This window comes from Mytilus trossulus, chromosome 4 (assembly GCF_036588685.1).
Source record: "Mytilus trossulus isolate FHL-02 chromosome 4, PNRI_Mtr1.1.1.hap1, whole genome shotgun sequence".
In the NCBI taxonomy this organism is placed as follows: Eukaryota; Metazoa; Mollusca; class Bivalvia; order Mytilida; family Mytilidae; genus Mytilus; species Mytilus trossulus.
Genome location: NC_086376.1, coordinates 67,806,843 through 67,831,054, shown reverse-complemented (window position 1 = coordinate 67,831,054; position 24,212 = coordinate 67,806,843). Strand labels below are relative to the sequence as shown.

General features: G+C 33.7%; 2 protein-coding genes across 3 annotated transcripts; one reads left to right on the top strand and one right to left on the bottom strand.

Annotated features, from left to right (window-relative positions):
- Window positions 1-1,116: 1,116 nt before the first annotated feature.
- On the bottom strand, window positions 1,117-24,212 carry LOC134714135 (uncharacterized). Of its 2 annotated transcripts, none has more exons than XM_063575380.1 (2): window positions 24,161-24,212; window positions 1,117-3,196 (listed from the first exon to the last, which is right to left on the bottom strand). In XM_063575380.1, the coding sequence occupies exon 2, from the start codon at window positions 3,191-3,193 to the stop codon at window positions 1,487-1,489; it is 1,707 nt and encodes a 568-aa protein (XP_063431450.1). In that variant the 5' UTR covers window positions 3,194-3,196; window positions 24,161-24,212; the 3' UTR covers window positions 1,117-1,486. The 2 variants fall into 2 exon arrangements, with proteins under 2 accessions (XP_063431450.1, XP_063431449.1); XM_063575379.1 differs by lacking the exon at window positions 24,161-24,212 and adding an exon at window positions 23,982-24,147.
- LOC134714134 (uncharacterized) lies at window positions 9,725-12,033 on the top strand. The gene is made up of 2 exons (XM_063575378.1): window positions 9,725-9,775; window positions 11,076-12,033. Exon 2 carries the CDS (start codon window positions 11,086-11,088, stop codon window positions 11,749-11,751), a length of 666 nt encoding a protein of 221 aa, XP_063431448.1. The 5' UTR covers window positions 9,725-9,775; window positions 11,076-11,085; the 3' UTR covers window positions 11,752-12,033.

The following is a 24,212-nucleotide window of genomic DNA, read 5'->3' as shown; positions in this document are numbered from 1 at the left end:
TCCATTAAAAGGTTTAATCCCGCTGCAAATGTTTGCACCTGTCCTAAGTCAGGAATCTGATGTACAGTAGTTGTCGTTTGTTTATGTAATATATACGTGTATCTCGTTTCTCGTTTTGTTCATATAGATTAGACCGTTGGTTTTCCCGTTTGAATGGTTTTACACTAGTAATTTTGGGGCCCTTTATAGCTTGTTGTTCGGTGTGAGCCAAGGCTCCGTGTTGAAGGCCGTACTTTAACTATAATGGTTTACTTTTTAAATTGTTATTTGGATAGAGAGTTGTCTGATTGGCACTCACACCACATCTTCCTATATCTATACACCATGCTTAAGTGAAATCAGAAAACAAAAAAATTGAGAACAACAGACGAGCGACCAAAAACGAATATCAATGTCAAAAGTTATTTTAGGGTAATACAAACTCTACGCAAAGCTGGGCATAGTGTCAGTGAAGGATGATCATTTCCTGTTTAATCTCGATATTTTGTTTATGTCATCAATATTTGGATTATTTGAAGAGTTTAGTTAGTGTTGATGCAAGTCTTTTGTATTATATTTTTTTTTTTTTAATTATTCACAGTATTTTTTACTCTGTGTATTTTAGAGTTCAGTATTTTATATGGAAATATGTTATTTATAGTTGACCCTAAGAAGTCTTCTGATCGTATGTGTGATCATTTGTAACCACGTCTTAGTGTATGTATATTAATGTAGCACCGTCAAGTGAATATGACTTAGTAATCATATCAAGTTTTACAGCTGCATATCAATCGATGTTTTGGTATTGATGTCTTTCGGACGAAAGGATTTTTCATAAAAAATTCCCAAAAATCTGAAAACTTGAATAATGAAAAAGGAAATATTAAAAAGTCTAGCCTACCAGGTCATATACCAATGTATTAAACTTCCAACATATGGAAGAGATTATCCTTAAAATCAAATGAATTTTCAAGGTTTGCCTTTCTCTTCATAAACTAAACAGTATTTTTTATAAAAGCAACAAAGCATTGAGTAGCTTGGTTGAAGGTAATGTTTGTTACTAACAATCTACCATCAGAAATATTTGTGGAAGTATTAAATATTTTTATTAATGTAAAATTGAGAATGGGAATTAGGATGAGACAAAGAGACAACAACCCGACCAATGAGCAGATAACAGCTATGTAGCATATTTGATAAACCAATACGTATTTCAAAAAAGTTGTTAGTCATGCACTACTTCAAGCAGATGTAATTTGAAAATCTAAACACGCACTAAGGAACAAAAACAATCGAAAAGGACGCAAATTGATGGACACAATCCTGTGTTACTTAGTAGGTTACAACACGAATAAGAAAATCTTAAATTTTAAAATGAAATTTTCTCGCATTATAACATATATAAAGTTACTAAAACATATAAAATATAAGCTCTTTAAAAACAGATTTTGCAACTAGCCAAAAAACATAGAAGTACAAGTTAATGTTAAAGAAAGTGAAAGGTTTCTCATGACACCTTATACATATGAACGTCTCCATTATTACACGATATAAGCAGATTGTTTCTCGTTTTGTCGAGGTAAATACCCCACGGTTGAGATAAACCACCCTCTCCTCCAATTAGACGTCTAGCGTGTTTTCCATCTTGTGATATAACGACGATACTGTTATTTCCATAGGATGCAACATAAACATTAGCATCCTTGTCAGTAGTAACACCACCTATATTCTTTAGAAACGATTTATCGCTGTATTCCCAAATCTTCTCTCCTGTGATTGTGTAACATGTGACGGTGTCGGTTGAAGGGTTTGTATGATAAAGTTGACCACCAGAAACTGTAACATAATTCCAGTCAGACATCTTTGGTATCTTAACTATAGTGGAATTATCATTACCAGAAAAATCTACTGACTGAATACCTTTTCCAGAAGAACAATATATTATCCTTCCTTGTTCATTTGTTATTCCATAACAATAATTTGAAGATCTAATTTCTTTCTCTGTTTGCTTAGAAAATATGTTTATTGTCTCGATTTTATTAGGACCATACGAAAAGTTATGGGTAATTGCTATAGTTTTGTCATCAATACAAGTGACACCAACAGGATGACTAAATACGTTTATTTTACATTCTAATGACTCGTTCTCGCTGAGAATAAACACATTGTGATAATTCCAGTCCACAAGAACTATTTTACCTGTAGGTGTGATTGTACACCCTGTAAACATACTTGGATTGTTAAGTTCTGGAATTTTAAGTTTTCTATGCGAAGACAGATTAATATCATTAATTGTTTTCTTTTCGACAGAAAGTGCGACCAAGAATTGTGCTTGTTTGTTTTTCTCAAGCTTTACGGCAACTGTGGGAGAACTAGCAATCCGGGATATTTTGCCACAATCTGCAATGGAGAATATGTCGGTTAGTTTTTGGTTCTCTTTAAAGTCGATATCAACTTGTTGTAGACTACCATCTTCCAGCAATGACTCTATGAACTTTTCTTCATGTTCTATATCAGTCTCCATTCTCTTCATTCCAACAAAAGCCTGTAATTCAGATGCATATTTCTTAATTGCAGAAATATTGGTCTGTAGCCCTTCTACGGTTTTGGTATGATCGAGAAGTTTTGTTTGAATACATCGAAGCTCTGAGTTAACTCCCTTTTCTATATCTCCCAAATATTGTAGTGTTTTTTGCTCGATACTGTCGAGATGTTTGTTTAGTTTGTCGCGCATTGTCTTTATTTCAGACTGTATTTTATCTCTGCTCTGTTGTACTTTTGATAAATTATTTTCTCTGTCTTCTATTATTCTTTTTAGATTTCCCTTTAAATCTCCCAGAGTCTGTTCCAAATTGTCAAATAATGCGGACGTTTTGGAAGTTTTAACAATTTCATCGAGTGCCGTTAAGTCACATCTCTTGTGGCTTGTTGAAACACAAACAAGGCAACAAGGTATTTCGTGTTGTAAACAGTAAAGCTGGTATTTCTTGTCGTGGTCAGAGCAGTATTGTTGTACGCTGGCTACAAAAGACGGCAGCTGCCTGTAGTTATCAACAGAGATGACCTGGTGATTTCTCGTGGATTTGGAAGCATTGTGACACTTAAAGCATGTTGAACACAAACCTTCATCACATTCAGGACACCAGAAAATGGCGTCTGTCGTCACATGCTGGTATTCACATACACCACATAATGTACTATTTAAAGATGCCATATTCTGTAAAAAAAACTAAAACAATTAAACATAAATTTAAATGTTTACAAACTTTTGATTTTTTGAAAAACTAAGGCTTTTTTACCTCAGGCATAGATTACCTTAGCTGTATTTGGCAAAACTTTTAGGAATTTTGGTTCTCAATGCTCTTCAACTTCGTACTTTATTTGGCCTTTTAAACTTTTTTGGATTCGAGCGTCACTGATGAGTCATTTGTAGACCAAACGCGCGTCTGGCGTATATACAAAATTTAGTCCTGGTATCTATGATGAGTTTATTTACGGTAAGTGTAAATTAGTAGGTCAATCGTGAAGTGCTCAGTATAAAGCAATATTTTTTTTTATATTATATTTTATTAATTTCTTTATTGTCTCGTGTACTTCGTTTAAATGCTTTTTCCTAGGAGAAATATTAAACCTGCGTATTTTAGGAAAAATGATTTTTGAAATTATTCTCGTTTGAAATAAATGGCACGAGAACACAGCTATTTCGTAGTGCATTTCTTTTAGACACTAAATTAAAAAAAAAATAGCACCCATAACTCAAAATATTGACAATTCTGTGTTAAGGGGGTCTAAAATTCTGTTTGATAAATTCAGGCGTACTAAATTTTCACCTTTTTTTTTAAACTGGACCAAATCACTACTTAACATAAATGTTCAGCACCCAAGCTTTTTTAACATGTAATTTCATACCCTCACTTAATATGTCATGCATTTAAAATCAAGAAATAAATTGGGAAAGTGTAACAACAAAAAATGCAAGTAATTATACACTGTTCCCACTGAGAACTATATTCGTAGGACGATAACTGTCCTTGGACCAAATATGCCTTCCTCCGAGTTCGGAGGAGGTGAGATAACATTTAATCTGACCTCATAAACACTTCTAGGAATATGATTGGTTAAAAGCGATCTATCTTGAACGAAGAAGTACACAAATCACAAAATATGTTTAACCCTTTATTCACTGAATTAAAGCGATAATAGTAACTGCAATTACGATTATCCCAATATGGCGACGGTAGATATAGATAAAATCTTTACACTCGTTTTTCTTAAATGTAGCAATGTTTTTGTCAATAGTTACTCAGCTGCAAGGTTTATCTATACCATTTCATCATATTTGAATCGTAACGGTGCACTGGAATTGTCTAAGCGCTGTGAAAATAGCCGTTGAAAAAATCGAGATGATAATCGTAACTCGGAAAAAAGATAATCGTAATTATGGTATCTAAAAATAAAAAAGATAATCGTAACTGGAAACTGTTTTATTGATAGTGACACTAAAACGTAAATCTGATAGCATATTATGAAATTATGGCGATGAATTATTTACGAGACGTACCAACATCTTATGACATTTCTTTTTATGCATATATAAGTAATAGTTCTTATGAAAACAGCTACATACTAGTATATCATAAAATTGGAAGGGTGAACAAGCTTCAAGAAATTTGGAAATGGGAAAACACGAACTTTTTCCAAAAACTAGGTATGCCACAAAATATGTGAATGAGCGATGGAAATTATGATACATGACAATAAGTGTCATGCGACACGCATTAGTCACCTTATATCAGATTTCTGATTAAGACAGTAAACAAAAATTAATATATCCTGAGGTAAATAGTGTGATGATTTTGAATCTAAGGCTAGATTGTTTATGTTAGTAACTGTTCGGTAGAAGCCTTATTTTATGCATTGTATATGATACTGTTATAAACATAGAAAAGAGTAAGACGTTTCGCGGGTTAACTTTGGGTCAGGTCCAATGTAAAGGGGTGTTCCTTAGGAAACTCAGATACGAGTAACGAGGCACTTTGGTAGTACACCTCTCCTTCAAGAATGGTACAGCTCCCATTGGGGTATATAAGCTGGAGAGAATCTTAGCTCAGGGTCGATTGTCATATGTTTGAAGACGAAGACCTGAAGTACGGTACGTAGATATTTGAGATCGCTGTCTCTTATATATTAAATATTGTGTTAGTATTACTAAGAGTAATAAAGAACAGGTCGGTGCCTGTTATAAATACGGACTTGTACATTTACAAGCGGAGCCGTATTGTACCGTATAGGACAAGTGTGAGTCTGTGTGACCACCTTGTAAAGTACATAATTGTACAAGAGGAACAAAGACAAGTGTGTTAACTTGTAGGGTACATTATTGTACCAGGAGGACAGGTTTGTTCCTGACCCAGGACAAATTTGTAATAGTACAAATGTGTACCAGTTGTATATATTATAAGTATAATAGTTTATAGATATTTTATTGAAGATTGCAAAGAGCAGTTGTACATATTTTGGTTCATTGACGTATATATTTGAATAAAGATTATTTGTTATATGTTTTGTAAATAGAGCAATTTTGGATCCAGTATCAAACTGGTAACGTACTCATTCTAAATTGAAATAGACACGCTTACCCTGTGTACACGTTACATAATTTGGTGGCTAGCGGTGGGATCCAAATTGTTCATTTTTAAATCCATAGTGAAAGATTATATATCCAAATTTGATCATCTTATAAACTTATATCCAAACTGTCTTGTGAGAATTTACTGTTCACTTTTGCACAGATCATTTTTGTTCAAACTGTTCACTTTTGCACAGATCAAAATTGTCCTGTTAATGTTTTAAATTTCCCACGGTTAAATTACGATTATTATTTACATTAGGGATTAACGATCGATAGTGGTACAGGCAAAATTTTGATTGACATTTATTACGTTGTACATTTATGACATTGTGTTGTTATTATTATATTGTGAATGCATAGTTATATCGCAAATTAAAGTACAAAAATGTCTTTTGACGACGAATTGACAAACCAAATTGAAGGTATGGAAGAGACAAGGTATAGAAACAGTTTTGTTTCGTCTACACCTAAAGATCAGGGTGTTCGTCCAAAAGATACTTTTATAAAAAGAAATGATTCGGGTCTGGGATCAAGAGGGTCCTCATTGTCAAGGAAGGGAGATAATGAAAAAGTTGATTTACCAACATTCAACAACCCGAATATGCACAAAACTGTTAAATTTTCCCAAATTGATTTAAAGGAAGGGGATACTTTGCCTTTACCCATAGATAGTTACATTAGGGAAAAAGACAAAACTGACAAATTAAAGTACCAACATACTGCTAACACAGATAATTCTGGTGTTAAAATTAAACCATGTCAATATAACGGTAGCACATCATGGACGGACTATTTGTCCCATTTTGAAATGTGTGCACTTGTAAATAATTGGTCGGAAAACCAAAAAGGGTTATATTTGGCGGTATCGTTAATGGGACAAGCACAGGCTGTACTTGGAGATTTACCAAGTGAGAAAAGACAAAATTTTCCGATCTAGTCAGCGCACTTGAAGAGCGATTCGCGCCTTCTAGTCAAACTGAGTTATATAGAGTTCAGTTTAAAGAAAGACGTCAAAAAGCCAGCGAATCTCTTCCCGAATTAGGCCAGTCAATTCGGAGATTGTCCAATTTGGCATATCCTACTGCCCCATTGGACGTACGTGAAACTCTCGGGAAAGAGCAGTTTATTGACGCGCTCGTTGATTCGGAAATGCGACTTAGAATAAAACAATCGCGACCGAAAAGTTTAAATGATGCCGTGAGACTTGCCGTTGAACTAGAGGCTTACAATAAAGCAGAAAATAAAGTGAGAGAGGGACGAGGTTATTTACGGCAAACTAGGAACGATGACGAATTAAGTAGGGGAGAACAGATTACAAATAGTGACTCGCCAAACAAAGACATTGTATCATGGATGCAAACAATGGAGAAAAGTCTAAGTACACTTACGACAGAAATGGCAAAATTAAAATCTAGTGGTACAAAAGTGGGTTCTTCTTATAATAAAACGGGATATACCCAAAATAAGAGGACAAATAAGGATTGTTACAATTGTGGCAAATTTGGTCATTTAGCAAGGGACTGTCGCCTACCCCGAAGAAATCAGAACAATTATAATCGAAATAAGGGGGATGGGACTGTCAAAACATTAATGAAAGCTAGAAAACAAAATAACCGTAAGACAAATGAAGGTGCGGTTACAACAGCATCTGAAGATGCTGGTATGTATGTCAAACTAAATGTAGGAGACATTGAAGCCAAGTTTGTGGTTGATACAGGAGCAACTTTGACATTGGTATCATCCAGGTTATACGATATGTTGACTCCATTAGATAAATCATATCTAAGTGAAGTTAAGACAAGTGTTAGGTCAGTATGTGGCACTAAGCTAGAGCTTCGTGGAAAAGGGAGGTTCAATCTGCATTTCGGTCCAAATATGTTGCAATCTGAAGCTGTTGTGACTGATCTTCAAGTTGATGGTATACTTGGCTTGGACTTCATGAAACGACATAATTGTTTAATTGATGTTAAGAATGGGCACTTTTGTATTGGTGATTTTAAGGTAGATTTGTGTTTTCAGGGATCAATAGGCTGTTACCGAGTGGTTGCTTCAGAAGCAGTTGTTATACCGCCAAGGTCAGAAATTGTCATTAATGGCACGGTTTGCTTAGCAGAAGGTCAGAAATTACCTGCTGACAATGCTTTGTTAGAAGCAAATGAGCATGCAGGGAAAGACTACATTTTGACTGCTAGAACGTTGGTAAGGTCAGGCGAAAAAGTCCCTGTCAGATTAATGAACACAGAACTAGATCCCAAGACAATCTATCCTGGTACAACTATAGCCCAAATGTCTGGTGTTGAACAAGTTCTGGATGGTAATTTTGGTTCAAATGAACAGAAACATGACGGACTTAGACCAGATTTACAAGATCTGTTAGACAGGACATCAGATGAATTGACTTCGAAAGACAAACAAAAAGTAAAATCTTTGTTGATAGAAAATCAGAACTTGTTTGCTTCATCTGATGTTGACTTGGGAAGGACCAATCTCGTAAAACATGAAATCAATACGGGAAACGCAAGGCCATTTAAAGAACCACCTCGTCGTACACCGTATCATTTGAACAAGGTAGTTAATGACAACCTTGACAAAATGTTACAAAAAGTGATTATTGAACCCTCCCATAGTCCCTGGGCGGCAGGGATAGTCTTAGTTAAGAAAAAGGACGACACTTATCGCTTTTGCGTAGATTATAGACGCTTAAACAGTGTTACTCTCAATAAAGACGCGTATCCTTTACCGAGGATTGACGATTCGTTAGATCATTTAGCAGGAAATAAATGGTACAGTACTCTGGACTGTTGTTCAGGATATTGGCAGGTGGAGCTGGCCGAAAATGACAGACACAAAAACCGCTTTTGCAACGCGAAGGGGTTTATTTCAATTTCGCGTCATGCCTTTTGGGTTGTGTTGCGCTGCACAGACATTTGAGCGATTGATGGAAACCATACTAGCTGGTTTGCAGTGGAAAACATGTCTGGTATACATTGACGATATAATCGTTTTTGGAAAAACACTAGATGGTATGCTTGACAATTTAAGAGACGTTTTTGCTAGGCTCAAATCGGCTGGTTTAAAGCTGAAGGCAAAGAAGTGCACCTTGTGTACCACCAAGGTTCGTTTCTTAAGACATATTGTCTCTGAGGAAGGAATATCAACCGACCCAGACAAGATTAAGGCTGTTAAAGAGTGGCCCACACCTACACATGTAACTGAAGTTCGATCCTTTTTAGGTCTTTGTGGGTACTATAGGAAATTTATTAAAAACTTTGCCCTCATTGCTAAACCACTACACAAAATAACAGAGAAAGAAACCAAATTTGTTTGGAATTCAGAATGTCAAGAATCATTCGACCAATTGAAAGGTAAATTAATAAACGCACCAGTTCTTGCATATCCAGATTTTAACAAAGAATTCATTTTGGATACTGATGCAAGCAATTTGGCAGTCGGAGCTGTCCTGACTCAGAAATCTGACGAAGGTCTAGAACATGTTGTAGCTTACGCTAGTCGTACTCTTTCAAAATCAGAACGGAGGTACTGTGTGACACGCAAGGAGTTGCTTGCTGTGGTTTGTTTTCTTAAACATTTCAAACCATACCTTTATGGTAGAAAATTCACAGTACGAACTGATCACTGATCCTTAAAGTGGTTACTTAACTTTAAGAACCCAGAAGGACAGATAGCTAGGTGGATAGAGACACTAGGTTCATTTGAGATGCAAATTCAACATCGACCAGGAGTGCAACATAGGAATACAGACGCACTTAGTCGCATACCTTGCAAACAATGTGGTTATCATTCTGATTTAGAAAATGAAATTGCTTCGGCTGAGACTGAAAACCAACATGACAATGTTAATGCTATCACCCGTTTTGATAGTAGTAATGATAGAGATGATGACAGTGAAGATCATGATCTGTCTTTAAAGGAAATTCAGAAAAATGATCATGACCTGAAAATAGTGACAAAATGGGTAGAAACAGACGAACGTCCTGATTACAAAGATATTTCCGATATGGGATTTTTCTTAAGATCACTTTAATTTGGAATCAATGGAACAACTTAGAGATAAGAGACGGACTCATCTATAGACGGTTCGAAGACCCTGCAAACAAAAGTGTTAAAATGCAGGCTATCATTCCTTTGTCAGAACGTAAAAAGGTATTACAATTTTCTCATGATGATAAATGTTCTGCTCATTTGGGTATCCATAAAACTTTGGCAAAAATTAGACAATCTTATTATTGGCCTGGATTACAAAACGACGTCAGGACTTACATAAACGGATGTGACAAATGTGCAAAGCGAAAAAGTCCACAAAAGTCCAAAAGAGCTCCAATGGCTTTAGTTGAAGCTAATGGGCCAATGGAAAGGATAGCTACATATATCCTTGGTGAGTTGCCAGAAACAGGGAGTGGTAACAAATATATCTTGTTTGTTTCTGACTACTACACAAAGTGGACAGAATCTTTTGCAATGCCAAATATGGAAGCTAAGACTGTAGCTAAGATTATTGTTGAAGAAGTCATTGTAAGATTTGGTGTTCCTCATTGGATACATTCAGATCAAGGCAGGCAATTTGAAAGCATGTTGTTTCAAGAGATGTGTTGTATTCTCAACATAAAGAAAACACGTACCACCCCATATCATCCGCAATCTGATGGTATGGTGGAAAGATTTAATAAGACTCTTGCAACAATGTTAAGTTCATTTGTTGAACAGAACCAGAGAGACTGGGATGAATACATTCCTTTTGTCATGATGGCATATAGGGCATCCGAGCACGAGACTACTGGGCAAACGCCAAATAGTCTCATGTTAGGTAGAGAACTTTCAACCCCTTTAGACATCATGTATGAAATGCCACCATCAGTTAATGGTATACCTGCACATAAGTGGGCTTGGGAGCTTAAGGAAAAATTAGAAATCTCCCACAGCTTTGTTAGAGGTAAAATAAAAGGGCAAATGCGAAGACAGAAACACTATCACGACCTCAAACTGTCATATCAAAATTTCAGAAAAGATGATGAGGTATACGTCTATTTCCCAGTAAAGAAACCTGGGATGTCTTCAAAACTGACTAGTTTCTGGAAAGGTCCATTCAAAATTCTTGACAAATATGGTGACCTTACATATAAAGTTGACTGTGGATATAGAGGGAAACCACAAGTCATACATGTCGACAGACTTAAGAAAAAGAACAAACAGACATTAAGGACAGAATCTGATAACACTTTTGTCCCATTAGGTAGTGAAAATGATATAGCCGAAAATGACACTATAGAGACTCCTTATTCTCAAGACATTGTTGTAAACGAGTCAACGTTGCCTGTGGAAGAAACTGAGGAACTAAGTGTTGAAGAGCGCCGTACAAGGCGAAAACCAGCTTGGATGAATGAATATATTGTTGATTAAGTTTTGTACTTTTTATAATTTTTTAAATCTTTCATATATTTTGTAGATATACAAGTATGACGAAAACAAAAACAACTCCATGGATGTCAGAGCACTGGGAATGTGTTTTCTGTCCATCTACATTCAGTAAGAAGGATGATAGAGATAAGCATTTAGCTATGTGTGCAGGTGCAAGGCTATTTTGCAAATATGATGGTTGTTTCTACAACACTGATAAAGGGAAAAATCTCCAAAGACACGTAAGAAACAAACATGTTGATACAAAACTGGAAGGATACAAAAGTAAAGAGTTGGTGGACACTTCTGATAGTACCGAGTCGGAAGAATGGGAAAGACAGGACCCTGGTGAAGTTATTAAAACAAATTCGGGAACAGAGTCAGAAGAAAGTGAATTAAAAGGGACTGACAAAGATGACAACAAAGTAACTCCAGTTAGTGAGAAAAATATTTCTGATGATTTAATAAAAGTAACAGTAGACAAAGAGAATGAAACCACCAGGAAAGTTGTTTGTCGTAATGATGACCCTATAGCTGTTTCAGCAGTGCAAGTAGGTAGAACCATACGGCAGAAGACCTCGCCAAGGCTCCTGGAAAACGTTCCGAGGCAGAGAAGAGACATATTCAACCCAATTCTACGAAAGGTTCCAATGACACAGTTGACATTACAAGTTCGGTTCAGGAAAGAAGAGAAGACTCTTGTGCTGATCAGATTGTATCTTTGAAGAACAATAACATTGTGCAAGATATTGGTACTCAACACACGACACTTTGTCATACCTGCTCAAAGAGGAAGCTTTCAGTTTCTTGTGGTGTACAGACAGATCCTATATTTTACACCAAGACTCTTAAAACTGAGACAAGTTACCGTGAAGGTTCAAAAAGGATAAAGATTACCGAGTTGAAGGAATCCATTTAGATTTTATGTTGTTGTATTAAAGTAGTAGTGTAGAACGTTTATATCTTGTTAGTTTTATTTTGGACATGCGGGACGCATGTGTTTTTGAGGCGTGGGTTATGTGATGATTTTGAATCTAAGGCTAGATTGTTTATGTTAGTAACTGTTCGGTAGAAGCCTTATTTTATGCATTGTATATGATACTGTTATAAACATAGAAAAGAGTAAGACGTTTCGCGGGTTAACTTTGGGTCAGGTCCAATGTAAAGGGGTGTTCCTTAGGAAACTCAGATACGAGTAACGAGGCACTTTGGTAGTACACCCCTCCTTCAAGAATGGTACAGCTCCCATTGGGGTATATAAGCTGGAGAGAATCTTAGCTCAGGGTCGATTGTCATATGTTTGAAGACGAAGACCTGAAGTACGGTACGTAGATATTTGAGATCGCTGTCTCTTATATATTAAATATTGTGTTAGTATTACTAAGAGTAATAAAGAACAGGTCGGTGCCTGTTATAAATACGGACTTGTACATTTACAAGCGGAACCGTATTGTACCGTATAGGACAAGTGTGAGTCTGTGTGACCACCTTGTAAAGTACATAATTGAACAAGAGGAACAAAGACAAGTGTGTTAACTTGTAGGGTACATTATTGTACCAGGAGGACAAGTTTGTTCCTGACCCAGGACAAATTTGTAATAGTACAAATGTGTACCAGTTGTATATATTATAAGTATAATAGTTTATAGATATTTTATTGAAGATTGCAAAGAGCAGTTGTACATATTTTGGTTCATTGACGTATATATTTGAATAAAGATTATTTGTTATATGTTTTGTAAATAGAGCAATTTTGGATCCAGTATCAAACTGGTAACGTACTCATTCTAAATTGAAATAGACACGCTTACCCTGTGTACACGTTACAATAGTAAATATAGTTAATATTGTTTAAATTCATTTATTGCAGGTGGTTATATGTGCTATTTCTGCCCCCGTGAAGCCACTGCTGATTTAATTCTAGAACATACCCTATTATGCCATAACAAAGTAGGAAAGACATTTAGTATTCGTCAAAAACCGTTTGACGAGAAATAAGTTGCTACAGTTTTCATGTCACTTCGATCATTTTTCATGGATGATATCACAACTTAAGTTATGATGAACAAGGGATAACTTTAAAAAGTGTTTTACAGTGTCATTTCGGAGTCTGTTATAGCTGACTATGCGGTATGGGCTTTGTTTATTGTTGAAGACCGTACGGTGACCTATATTTGTTAATTTCTGTGTCCTGTCGGTCTCTTGTGGAAAGTTGTCTCATTGGCAAACAAACCACATCTTCTTATTTATATTAGCTACATCATGACTGTCACTGACATTTCAGTATCTCAGATATAAACTATAAAAAACACAAATTTAATTTTGATTTATGATAATATGACATCCTTAAAACATTTAATGCTATATCAGACTAGAGAAAGATTGGCCCTACATGGGATTCTTTGTGTATTATGAAATTAAGTAACGTGGAGTTCATTGACAAACATGGATTTGTGTTCTTTTATAGTTTGGTCAAAAGCCCGAAAATCAAGAAATAAAATTGATGTGGCTTTAAATTTTCTTACAAGAAACACTTATTCAAAGAATGACTGCAAAGTTGAGAATTAAATAACGCATATTCCGCAAAATTAGAAACAAACTTATTAAAAATTCATAAATACTCGGTATATGAAAAGTATGCTGCATACATATGCATGGAAGATATTGTAGAGAAAAATATTGAAGGTACTAAACAAGGAACATTTTTGTATTTGCATACTTGCCATATAATTAGTACTTTTCTATTAAATGAAAACAAAAATAAGCCTTACCTAATTTTCATGCATTTTTCTGAAGCACAAAATATTTGTTTTAAAATCTATAAAAATCTTTGTAATTAAACCAGTTCCGACTGTGATGATCTACATGTTATGCCCTTTGATGTAATTTATCAATATACATATTTGTGGGTTTTTTCCCCCGTCTGTCAAATGCTTCGTAAGACTATAGGTAAGGCTAACAAAAACAAAAAACAAAAGTAACAATAAACAAAAGTAAAAAAAAATAAAATGTGACAATAAACAATAGTAACAATAAACTGGTAACTATTCTAGATCCTTTACCATTGCACTGTTTAAAGAAACGTCCTAAAATACATGGGTATGTATTTGATCAAAACATTTGAACTTAATTTTTAAAATCATATATTATATCAGTATAAAGTAGAAAAAAGTGAATCCACGGGAAAAATATGGACGGCTGAATTTATTGAAATATAAGGACAAGAGTGCACACACTGAAATGTCTCGCCTTCTTTACTAATCCTTGATACTATCTTGATAGACCTAAATACAAAGCTTATTACAACTGTCACATAAACTCAACATAAACCAAGAAAAGGAAACATTGATCAATCAACCATGAAAATGAGGTCAAGGTCAGATGAACCATGCCAGGCAGACATGGACAACTAATAATTCTTCAATACAACAAATATAGTTGACTTATTGCTTATAAATAAAGAAAAACAGACCAAAACACACAAACACTTAAAACTTAGCAATGGACAGTGAAAATGAGGTCAAAGTCAAATAAAACCAGCGTAACCAACATAAAGATTATAAAATATGTCCATACACCAAATATAGTTGACCTAATGCATAAAGTATTAGAAAAATAGACCAAAACTAAAAAACTTAACTTTGACCACTGAACTATAAAAAATGAGGTCAAGGTCAGATGACACCTGTCAGCTAGACATGTTCACCTTACAATCATTCCATACACCAATTATAGTAGACCTATTGCATATAGTATAAGAAAAACAGACCAAAACACAAAAACTTAACTATAACCACTGAACCATGAAAATGAGGTCAAAGTCAGATGACACCTGCCAGTTGGACATGTACACATTACAGTCCTTCCATACACCGAATATACTAAGCCTATTACTTATAGTATCTGAGATATGGACTTGACCACCAAAACTTAACCTTGTTCACTGATCCATGAAATGAGGTCGAGGTCAAGTGAAAACTGTCTGACAGGCATGAGGACCTTGCAAGGTACCCACATACCAAATATAGTTATCCAATTATTTATAATAAGAGAGAATTTAACATTACAAAAATTCTTAACTTTTTTTTCAAGTAGTCACTGAACCATGAAAATGAGGTCAAGGACATTGGACATGTGACTGACAGAAACTTCGTAACATGAGGCATCTATATACAAAGTATGAAGCATCCAGGTCTTCTACCTTCTAAAATATAAAGCTTTTAAGAAGTGAGCTAACACCGCCGCCGCCGTAGCCGCCGCCGCCGCCGGATCACTATCCCTATGTCGAGCTTTCTGCAACAAAAGTTGCAGGCTCGACAAAAAGGGAGATATGGCGGGGGAGTGGGGGGGGGGGGGTGTGTGTCAGATATGAACACTAAATCCGATAATGCAGTTTAAGAGATTATCGTTGATTAGTGTCCAATACGAATGATATTGTGTAAAATAAACCACAACCTCAAAGCGAGTTGTGAGGTATTTTTGACAGATCAAGGCAGCTTAAGAACGTATTCTCTTTGGAATAAATATATGTTTATAGATTATCGTTGATCATCTCAACTCGATTGCTTTTCTTGCTTGAGCTGGTACAACGAGATTGCTTTTCTCGCTTGAGCTGGTACAGCGAAAGTGAGAAAAGCAATCGAGTTGAGATGACCAATGAGAATCTGTTTATCGCCATTTTACCTATGACGACGTTGTCAATGTCAATGTTAATTTCGTTAGCAACGCCACGTGGCCTCTTTAGTTTCAAGCGATAATTTTTCCATCTCAAGCGAGAAGCATGATATGAAAATTAACACGAAAAAGATCAAACGAAAAATGCACAAAATAGCGATAAATATAGTTATTGACGGAAACTTTTGTTCACTTCGCACAGAATTTTAGTATAAACGTGATATAAGAGGCAAACATATGACATATGAAAATGTGGTATACGTGACTTTCATTTTGAGAAATGAATTGAAAGGATTGCACTTTTGGAATATGGGATATAGCTTATCCATCCTTTTTCTGATCAAATAGAGATATATAGGTAAATGTATCCTTGATATTAACTTGTAAGTTTCTTCATTTATTTTTATATGCGTTAATGACATCGTTAAACTGGGCATTTCCATTTTTAACACACAAAATACCATTGAAATGCTGAAAGACACATTTATTATGTTTCAGTAACTATTATCGGTGTCTTCCCGATTGTCCCACTTTTTAAAATTACAGGTAAAAAGGTAATGAAATTTTGTGGGACAATCGGGAATATGTTTGTGGGACAATTGGGAAGTTTAAATGTGGGACAATTGGGAACTGTTTTTTTTAGTGATTAATTTTTTTATAGCGTGTTGCAGTTAATCAACATGATCAAAGGTTATTAATCAATGTAACTTACAAAATATGAACAAAATAAAACAAATAAAAATATTTACATATTTCATTTTGCTCATAGAAGGTACAATTGAAGTATCATATAATATGATATGAAGTCTTTTCACAAATTAAAAAAAAATAGTTTAAGATGCATATTTTTTTCAAATTATTTTTTATTGACTTTGAACTAGCGGTCAGTACTGCAAGTACTCTCAGATCTGTACTTAGTCACGGTCTTTGTGTCTTTGTTGTGGTGATGTCCCAAGCCAGGAGCCTGTAAGTCAGTGTTTGTCGTTTGTCGTTTGCCAGTTGCCGTGTAACATATTTGTTTTTCATTCATTATTTTGTACATAAATTATGCCATAAGTTTTTTTCGTTTGAATTGTTTTACATTAATTTTGGGGCCTTCGTAGCTATGTGGTATGGGATTTGTTCATTGGCAATCATACCACATCTGTTTATATCTTATGCAAGCCTGGCTCTTCTTTATTATTGGTGAAGAGTCCTGTTGACTGCAAAAACAATGGGAAAATTGGGAAAACAACCTTTAATAGTGATTCTTTGAAAGGCTGATCTGGAAAAATTCTAGACAGCAGCAAATTTAGAGAAAATAGTAGAGGGTAGAAGAAATGATTGTACCAGAAGCATGTGCGTCCCATATATTTGTTTTTTTCTTTCAAATTTCTCAAATATGTATTTTTTTCAATCATTTATACCAAAGAAGTTGAAATAATAAGGTTTGAAGAAGTTGAAATACAAAATGTAATAAGATTTGTGTTTTAAAAAAAAGAGAAAATTTCAAAATTGACGTAAGAAAAAATATTAAAAAAAACTAATTTTAAGTGTTAGAAAACTTGACCTGATCAACTTCGACTCTGCACTGACTTATGTCCTGATCGATGTAGAAAATGTTAATTAATTGCTCTTTTGTTATTGAAAGAATTGACTTAATTATAGATCCTTTCCAAGGGAAATTATAATATTCATAATAAAAGTTTATGAAAAAAATGTTTGTTATTTTTTTTAAATGTAAGAAAACTTGACAGTGACATGAATAATTTAACTTTATTCACACATACATTAATTAAAATTAACACAAATTGGAGTGTTTACTTAACTATATTTTTCTTATTTATTTCACTCATTTTTTTTGTTGTTTAGTTAATGAGGGATTAAACATGTCAAATAACATAAACATGATAAATAAGGACAGGAAATGGACTTCTTTTGATGTCGATATATTGTTTTTACAAGCATTCAAAGTAAAATTATGTTAGAATCACACAGAAATATATTTTTATTATGTCACTGTCTTTTGCCTTTCTTATACACATATATTACGAATAATAAATAGTGCATCCAAGTTCTTTCTTTGCTATGTTTGAATTAAAAAAAATATCAATATAATTTAAAGAATTAAGTGTATTCTGTCTTTAGATAGAGAAAAAAAAAGTTTTTGTAATATTTGTCTTTTCTTCATCAGTCAGAACATTGCAAGACAAGATAAACATTGGTGAGGTCAAGTTTAAAATATTTTTTTACATGCTTATAGTAAGTGTTGTGATTCTTCCCTGATACCTAACTTGGTACTATCCCAATAAATAACAAAAAGGTTATTGATATCTTTATAACGGTTGGGACATTCATCATGGCAAATATCAAGTTAGGTCAAGTTTTCTAACATTTCAAAAAAAAAAAAAAAAAAAATCAGCGTTTTTTTTCTCTCTCATCAATTCCTATATTTATTGCTATCATCTTCCTTGGTAAGGAACTTGGGTCATTTTTTTTAATAATAAAAAGTTTTCTGCATCGGTCAGGACATTAGTCAGAGCAGAGTCAACTTTGGTCAGGTCAACTTTTTTAACTCTTTAAATTATCTTTTTTAATCTTTTTCTTGCATCAATATATTAAGCATTATAATCTACCTTGACATTAAATTTGAAATCCATACATTAAAGAAGGAAAAAGTTTTAGGCATTTTCTGCATTGGTCAGGACATTAGTCATGGGAAAGACGTAGTTGGTCAGGTCAAGTTTTCTAACACTTAAAATTATTTTTTTAAATATTTTTTCTTATATCTCTGTATTCAATGTTAGAATCTTCCTTGGCATTAAATTTGAAGTCGAACCTTCAAATAACAAAAAAGTTATTAGCATTTTACATCGGCCAGGACATTAGTCACGGGAGTTCGTAGTTGGTCAGGTCAAGTTTTCTAACTCTTGAAGTTGGTCAGGTCAAGTTTTCTAACTCTTGAAAATATTTTTTTTCTTATTTTTTCTTATATTTTTGTATCAAGAGTATTTATCTTCCTTGGTATCGAATTTGTAGTCTATCTTGTCAATAATAAAACATTTTTTAGTCGTTTCATATCGGTCAGGACATAAGTAGTTTCAAAGTCAAGTTGGTCAGGTCAAGTTTTCTAACTCTTAAAAATATTTTTTAATTTTTTTTAAATTTTATTTATTAAATATAAGTTCTAATCTTGCTTGATCCAAATTTCAAGTACATCCTTCCAATAGTAAAAAAGTATTAAGCATTTTCATTTCTGTCAGGACATTGTCAGGTCATTGTCAGGACATTGTCAGGACATTAGTGTAACCCACAGAATGGTCAATTTGACACAAAAAAGGAATAAAATTTTATAAAACTTTCTTATATTTACACCTACTTCTTTTTTTTTTAAAGTTAGGTCTTACTCTATTCAGATTGGTCCACTCTATCTTTATTGAAAGTATGGGGAAAAAAATTTTAATTGTGAAACTGTGATTTTTTTTCATGATACTAGCCCAAAAAATGGATAAAATTTGATGAACTTAACTGGGAAAATCATCAGAATTGGGTACATTCAAATGGCCGTAGCAAAAATAAGTTCACCACCATAAGATTTTTTCGTCACCATTTATTTTTCTAGAGTCATATATAAACACAAAAATCAGGTTAAGACAAAAGTTAATTCAAGACCTTAAAAGATGTATTTCATAAATCAGATATTATTTTTTTTAATCAAAAGTGTATCAATCGAATGTTTAAAAACCTTCTTTTTTTTTTTATACTTTTATAAGATTAATATTAAATGTGCAATAATTAATTCTTGTTTATTTAGCAAAACAAACAACAGTTGCCTTGTTTATCTACATAAAATAATGTGGGACAATCAGGGGTGGTGTTCTCGAAGCTATCTTAGGATTAGGACGTGTCCTAAGTCTATCTTATGACAAGTCTTTGTCCTAAGTCGTGTTCTCGAAGCTCTCTTAACTTTTGATATATCTCATTTTTCGTCCTAACTTTAGGACACCCAATAAGGTGTCTTAAGAGCATCCTATCTTCATCATAGTGTAATAATGTTTGGATTTCGCTTTTTGCTCATTATTTTACGTGAAAATGAACATGAAATGAAACGCACCATCGGTCATTAACTCGTATATAAAGAAATTGTGCATGATTTTAAACTTTGAACTTCGTGTTTCACGATACGATTACACAACAAATTTTATTCTCATTTCAAAACAAATTGTTTTCAAGTTTGAATAACAATCCTTTTTGATATAATTACATTGGTAATTATGCATTTAATTCTGTACATGTTATTATAAAATTCGTAAACAATTTTGTTAAATAATTTCGACATTAATAAATGTTTTGTCAAAAAATTACTTTGAAGATTTAAAATTTCGACTTAGGAAAAGTTTAGGACGTCCTAACATAAGATTCGTCTGAGAGAGCTTCGAGACACAACTTAAGAGTGTCCAAAGTCGATCCTAAGTCCATCCTAAAATCGGTCTTATCTATGACTTAGGACGAATCTTAGGATACCTTCGAGAACACCACCCCAGGGGTGGTGTTCTCGAAGCTATCTTAGGATTAGGACGTGTCCTAAGTCTATCTTATGACAAGTCTTTGTCCTAAGTCGTGTTCTCGAAGCTCTCTTAACTTATGATATATCTCATTTTTCGTCCTAACTTTAGGACACCCAATAAGGTGTCTTAAGAGCATCCTATCTTCATCATAGTGTAATAATGTTTGGATTTCGCTTTTTGCTCATTATTTTACGTGAAAATGAACATGAAATGAAACGCACCATCGGTCATTAACTCGTATATAAAGAAATTGTGCATGATTTTAAACTTTGAACTTCGTGTTTCACGATACGATTACACAACAAATTTTATTCTCATTTCAAAACAAATTGTTTTCAAGTTTGAATAACAATCCTTTTTGATATAATTACATTGGTAATTATGCATTTAATTCTGTACATGTTATTATAAAATTCGTAAACAATTTTGTTAAATAATTTCGACATTAATAAATGTTTTGTCAAAAAATTACTTTGAAGATTTAAAATTTCGACTTAGGAAAAGTTTAGGACGTCCTAACATAAGATTCGTCTGAGAGAGCTTCGAGACACAACTTAAGAGTGTCCAAAGTCGATCCTAAGTCCATCCTAAAATCGGTCTTATCTATGACTTAGGACGAATCTTAGGATACCTTCGAGAACACCACCCCAGGGGTGGTGTTCTCGAAGCTATCTTAGGATTAGGACGTGTCCTAAGTCTATCTTTGTGACAAGTCTTTGTCCTAAGTCGTGTTCTCGAAGCTCTCTTAACTTATGATATATCTCATTTTTCGTCCTAACTTTAGGACACCCAATAAGGTGTCTTAAGAGCATCCTATCTTCATCATAGTGTAATAATGTTTGGATTTCGCTTTTTGCTCATTATTTTACGTGAAAATGAACATGAAATGAAACGCACCATCGGTCATTAACTCGTATATAAAGAAATTGTGCATGATTTTAAACTTTGAACTTCGTGTTTCACGATACGATTACACAACAAATTTTATTCTCATTTCAAAACAAATTGTTTTCAAGTTTGAATAACAATCCTTTTTGATATAATTACATTGGTAATTATGCATTTAATTCTGTACATGTTATTATAAAATTCGTAAACAATTTTGTTAAATAATTTCGACATTAATAAATGTTTTGTCAAAAAATTACTTTGAAGATTTAAAATTTCGACTTAGGAAAAGTTTAGGACGTCCTAACATAAGATTCGTCTGAGAGAGCTTCGAGACACAACTTAAGAGTGTCCAAAGTCGATCCTAAGTCCATCCTAAAATCGGTCTTATCTATGACTTAGGACGAATCTTAGGATACCTTCGAGAACACCACCCAGAACTCTAAAATTTTAAAAAGTGGGACAATCGGGAATAAACCCTATTATCCGATAAAGAAAATTACGATTATCAAAGAAGAAAAATACCATAGAGTTACGATTATCATCCCGAATTTTTCAACGGCTATTTTCACAGCGCTTAGACAATTCCAGTGCACCGTTACGATTCAAATATGATGTAATGGAATAGATAAACCTTGCAGCTGAGTAACTATTGACAAAAGCATGCTACATGTAAGAAAAACGAGTGTAAAGATTTTACTTATATCTACCGTCGCCATATTGGGATAATCGTAATTGCAGTTACCATTATCTCTTTAATACCAGTGTTATTGTGTGTGTGTGTGTGTTTTAAAGTAAAATTTGTATTCTGGCTAAGACGTTACGCACGGTATTGGTGCCACTTAGCGTTACACGACGTTCCTAACAAAACGACGATTTTGACGTTGTCAGTCCATGGCGTGTTTCAAACGTTTACCTCATAGTCTACTCATGTGAAATGCCGCTTAAAGTACAGAGATTTTCGAAGCTGTTCTTTATATGGTTTTATTTTTTCAAGCCGGTGCAAATACAAAATTTCATTGAATTTGAACCAAAAAAAATTATTTCATGAACAATTTTAAATTTTTACGAAGTATTAAAGATGCAACAATAACACAAAATAACATTTTGATGTTTTGTTAAATGATTGAAATATATAAAAAAAAATAAAAAAAAAAAAAAAATGTGGTATGATTGCCAAGGAGACAACTCTCGATAAGAGACCAAAATGACACAGAAATTAACAACTATAGGTCACTGTATGACCTTCAAAAGCAAAGCCCATACCGCATAGTCTGCTATAAAAGGCCCCAAAATGACAACGTAAAACAATTAAGACGAGAAAACTTACTGCCTAATTTTCTTGGCTGAGGAGGATAATTAAGGAGGTCTTTGTTTGCATTTCCCTTTTCAATGTATCTTGCTTTTATAAAGTGGGGGTGTGGTCATTAGTAAGTTTTCTCTTTGTTATAGCTCCGGGGCCTTGTCTTTATGGATCCCAGAGTATCCAAGTTAAATATTTCGACATCTTATATCCTTGAAACAATGAAGATCTACAATTTGATACATATTAAATGAGAACTTTATTTTATATAGATCAGACCATTTCTTGAAATTATGTTATGCCAAATATGCAAGAAAAATCGTAAACAGTTTAACGTTATAATATTATAATTGCAAACGTCAAATTACGATTACGGGGACATTTCATTGGACATCTTAGATCGTTTCGGATTTTCTGCCTGCACCTCAAACAAAAGTGCATATCATATCATTTTAAAGGAAATTAAATGTATTTTCCATTCATATCAGTTAACAGGTCATAAAAATTTGAGATATAGTAGAATTTCGTTTGATAAAAAGCCTCTGAATTATTCTTTGTGTTATTTTGTCCATCGGGACATTTTATTGGACACGGGGAAAATTACGATGTTTTTAAAATAAGACCGCAGTTACATAATGATGACTTCAGATAGCTTCCTCGGAACATGTATAATTTTTCTGATATTATTAAAATCCATTTTCGTATGTGATATATTATTTAATTGAAGACAGAAAGTTTTTTTACGGGTTAAGCAGCAAATTGGGACATTTTTTCTCTTTTTTATTTAAACTTTTCTGACGTTCTTCCTACACTTATAGTTAAAAACGTCTATTACTTCATTTAACGTTAAATGTATACAATATAGTGGTAAAATTTTAAACCATTCTACTTACTAATGAATCCGCACTGGAATTTCAAAGACGCACATTAAACAAAATTGTAACAGCGGGACACCCTTAAAATGACGTTATAGGCATCGAAATGAGCATTTTTTTCTGTAAAAAAATAGACAAAGCACAATTTCATCTATGTTATTGATTTCTATGGTTTATTTCCTTTCGAATGATATGCATAACATATCTATTTATTGTATAGGATAAGAGCGTGAATTTGAATAACCCGCTATCTAACCCATATTTCCAAAGTGACACCAATATCGTGCGCAACGTCTAACCATTTATTTTTAACCTTAAACATTGCTTTTGTACATACATTTTGAATTTAAAGAAGAAATTGAGTTTTTTTTTAATATGAAATTCTAGCAAAGACCAGAAGATTGGAATATTTAATCGGGTGATACTTTTTCAAATGCTGTGCATTGTTTCTTTCGTGAACGAGTATATTTAATGACGTCTTTAATTATGTTTACAACTGCAGTTGTATATATCCCATCTTAGCGAATCTGTATATATATCACTACAGTATGGAATATGTTGCAACCAGAGACATATAATACAATTGTATTATATGTCTCTGTTGCAACCAAAAACAAAATTGTTAAGAAAACAAACGAGGTTGTTAAGCGATTTTGATAAATCCTTACCCGTACAACTGTTTGTATATGCTTGGTATAGGCTGTATGCGTGATAACAATTGGTTGCAGACCGTGTTACTGAATTTAAAAAGATACACTTGTATTTCTCATAGTGTCTTGAATCAGTGTAAACCTACGAGTCTAGAAAAAAAAAAACACTTGTATAGCTGCCATAACCCGGGATTTACCTGCTTCTACCACAAGGAAGTTAAAAGAACCATATATATTATCAGTATTTTT

Coding starts and splice junctions, on each gene's coding strand:
- LOC134714135 (XM_063575380.1), bottom strand. CDS start 3,193: ATGGCATCTTTAAATAGTACATTATGTGGTGTATGTGAATACCAGCAT.
- LOC134714134 (XM_063575378.1), top strand. CDS start 11,086: ATGACGAAAACAAAAACAACTCCATGGATGTCAGAGCACTGGGAATGT.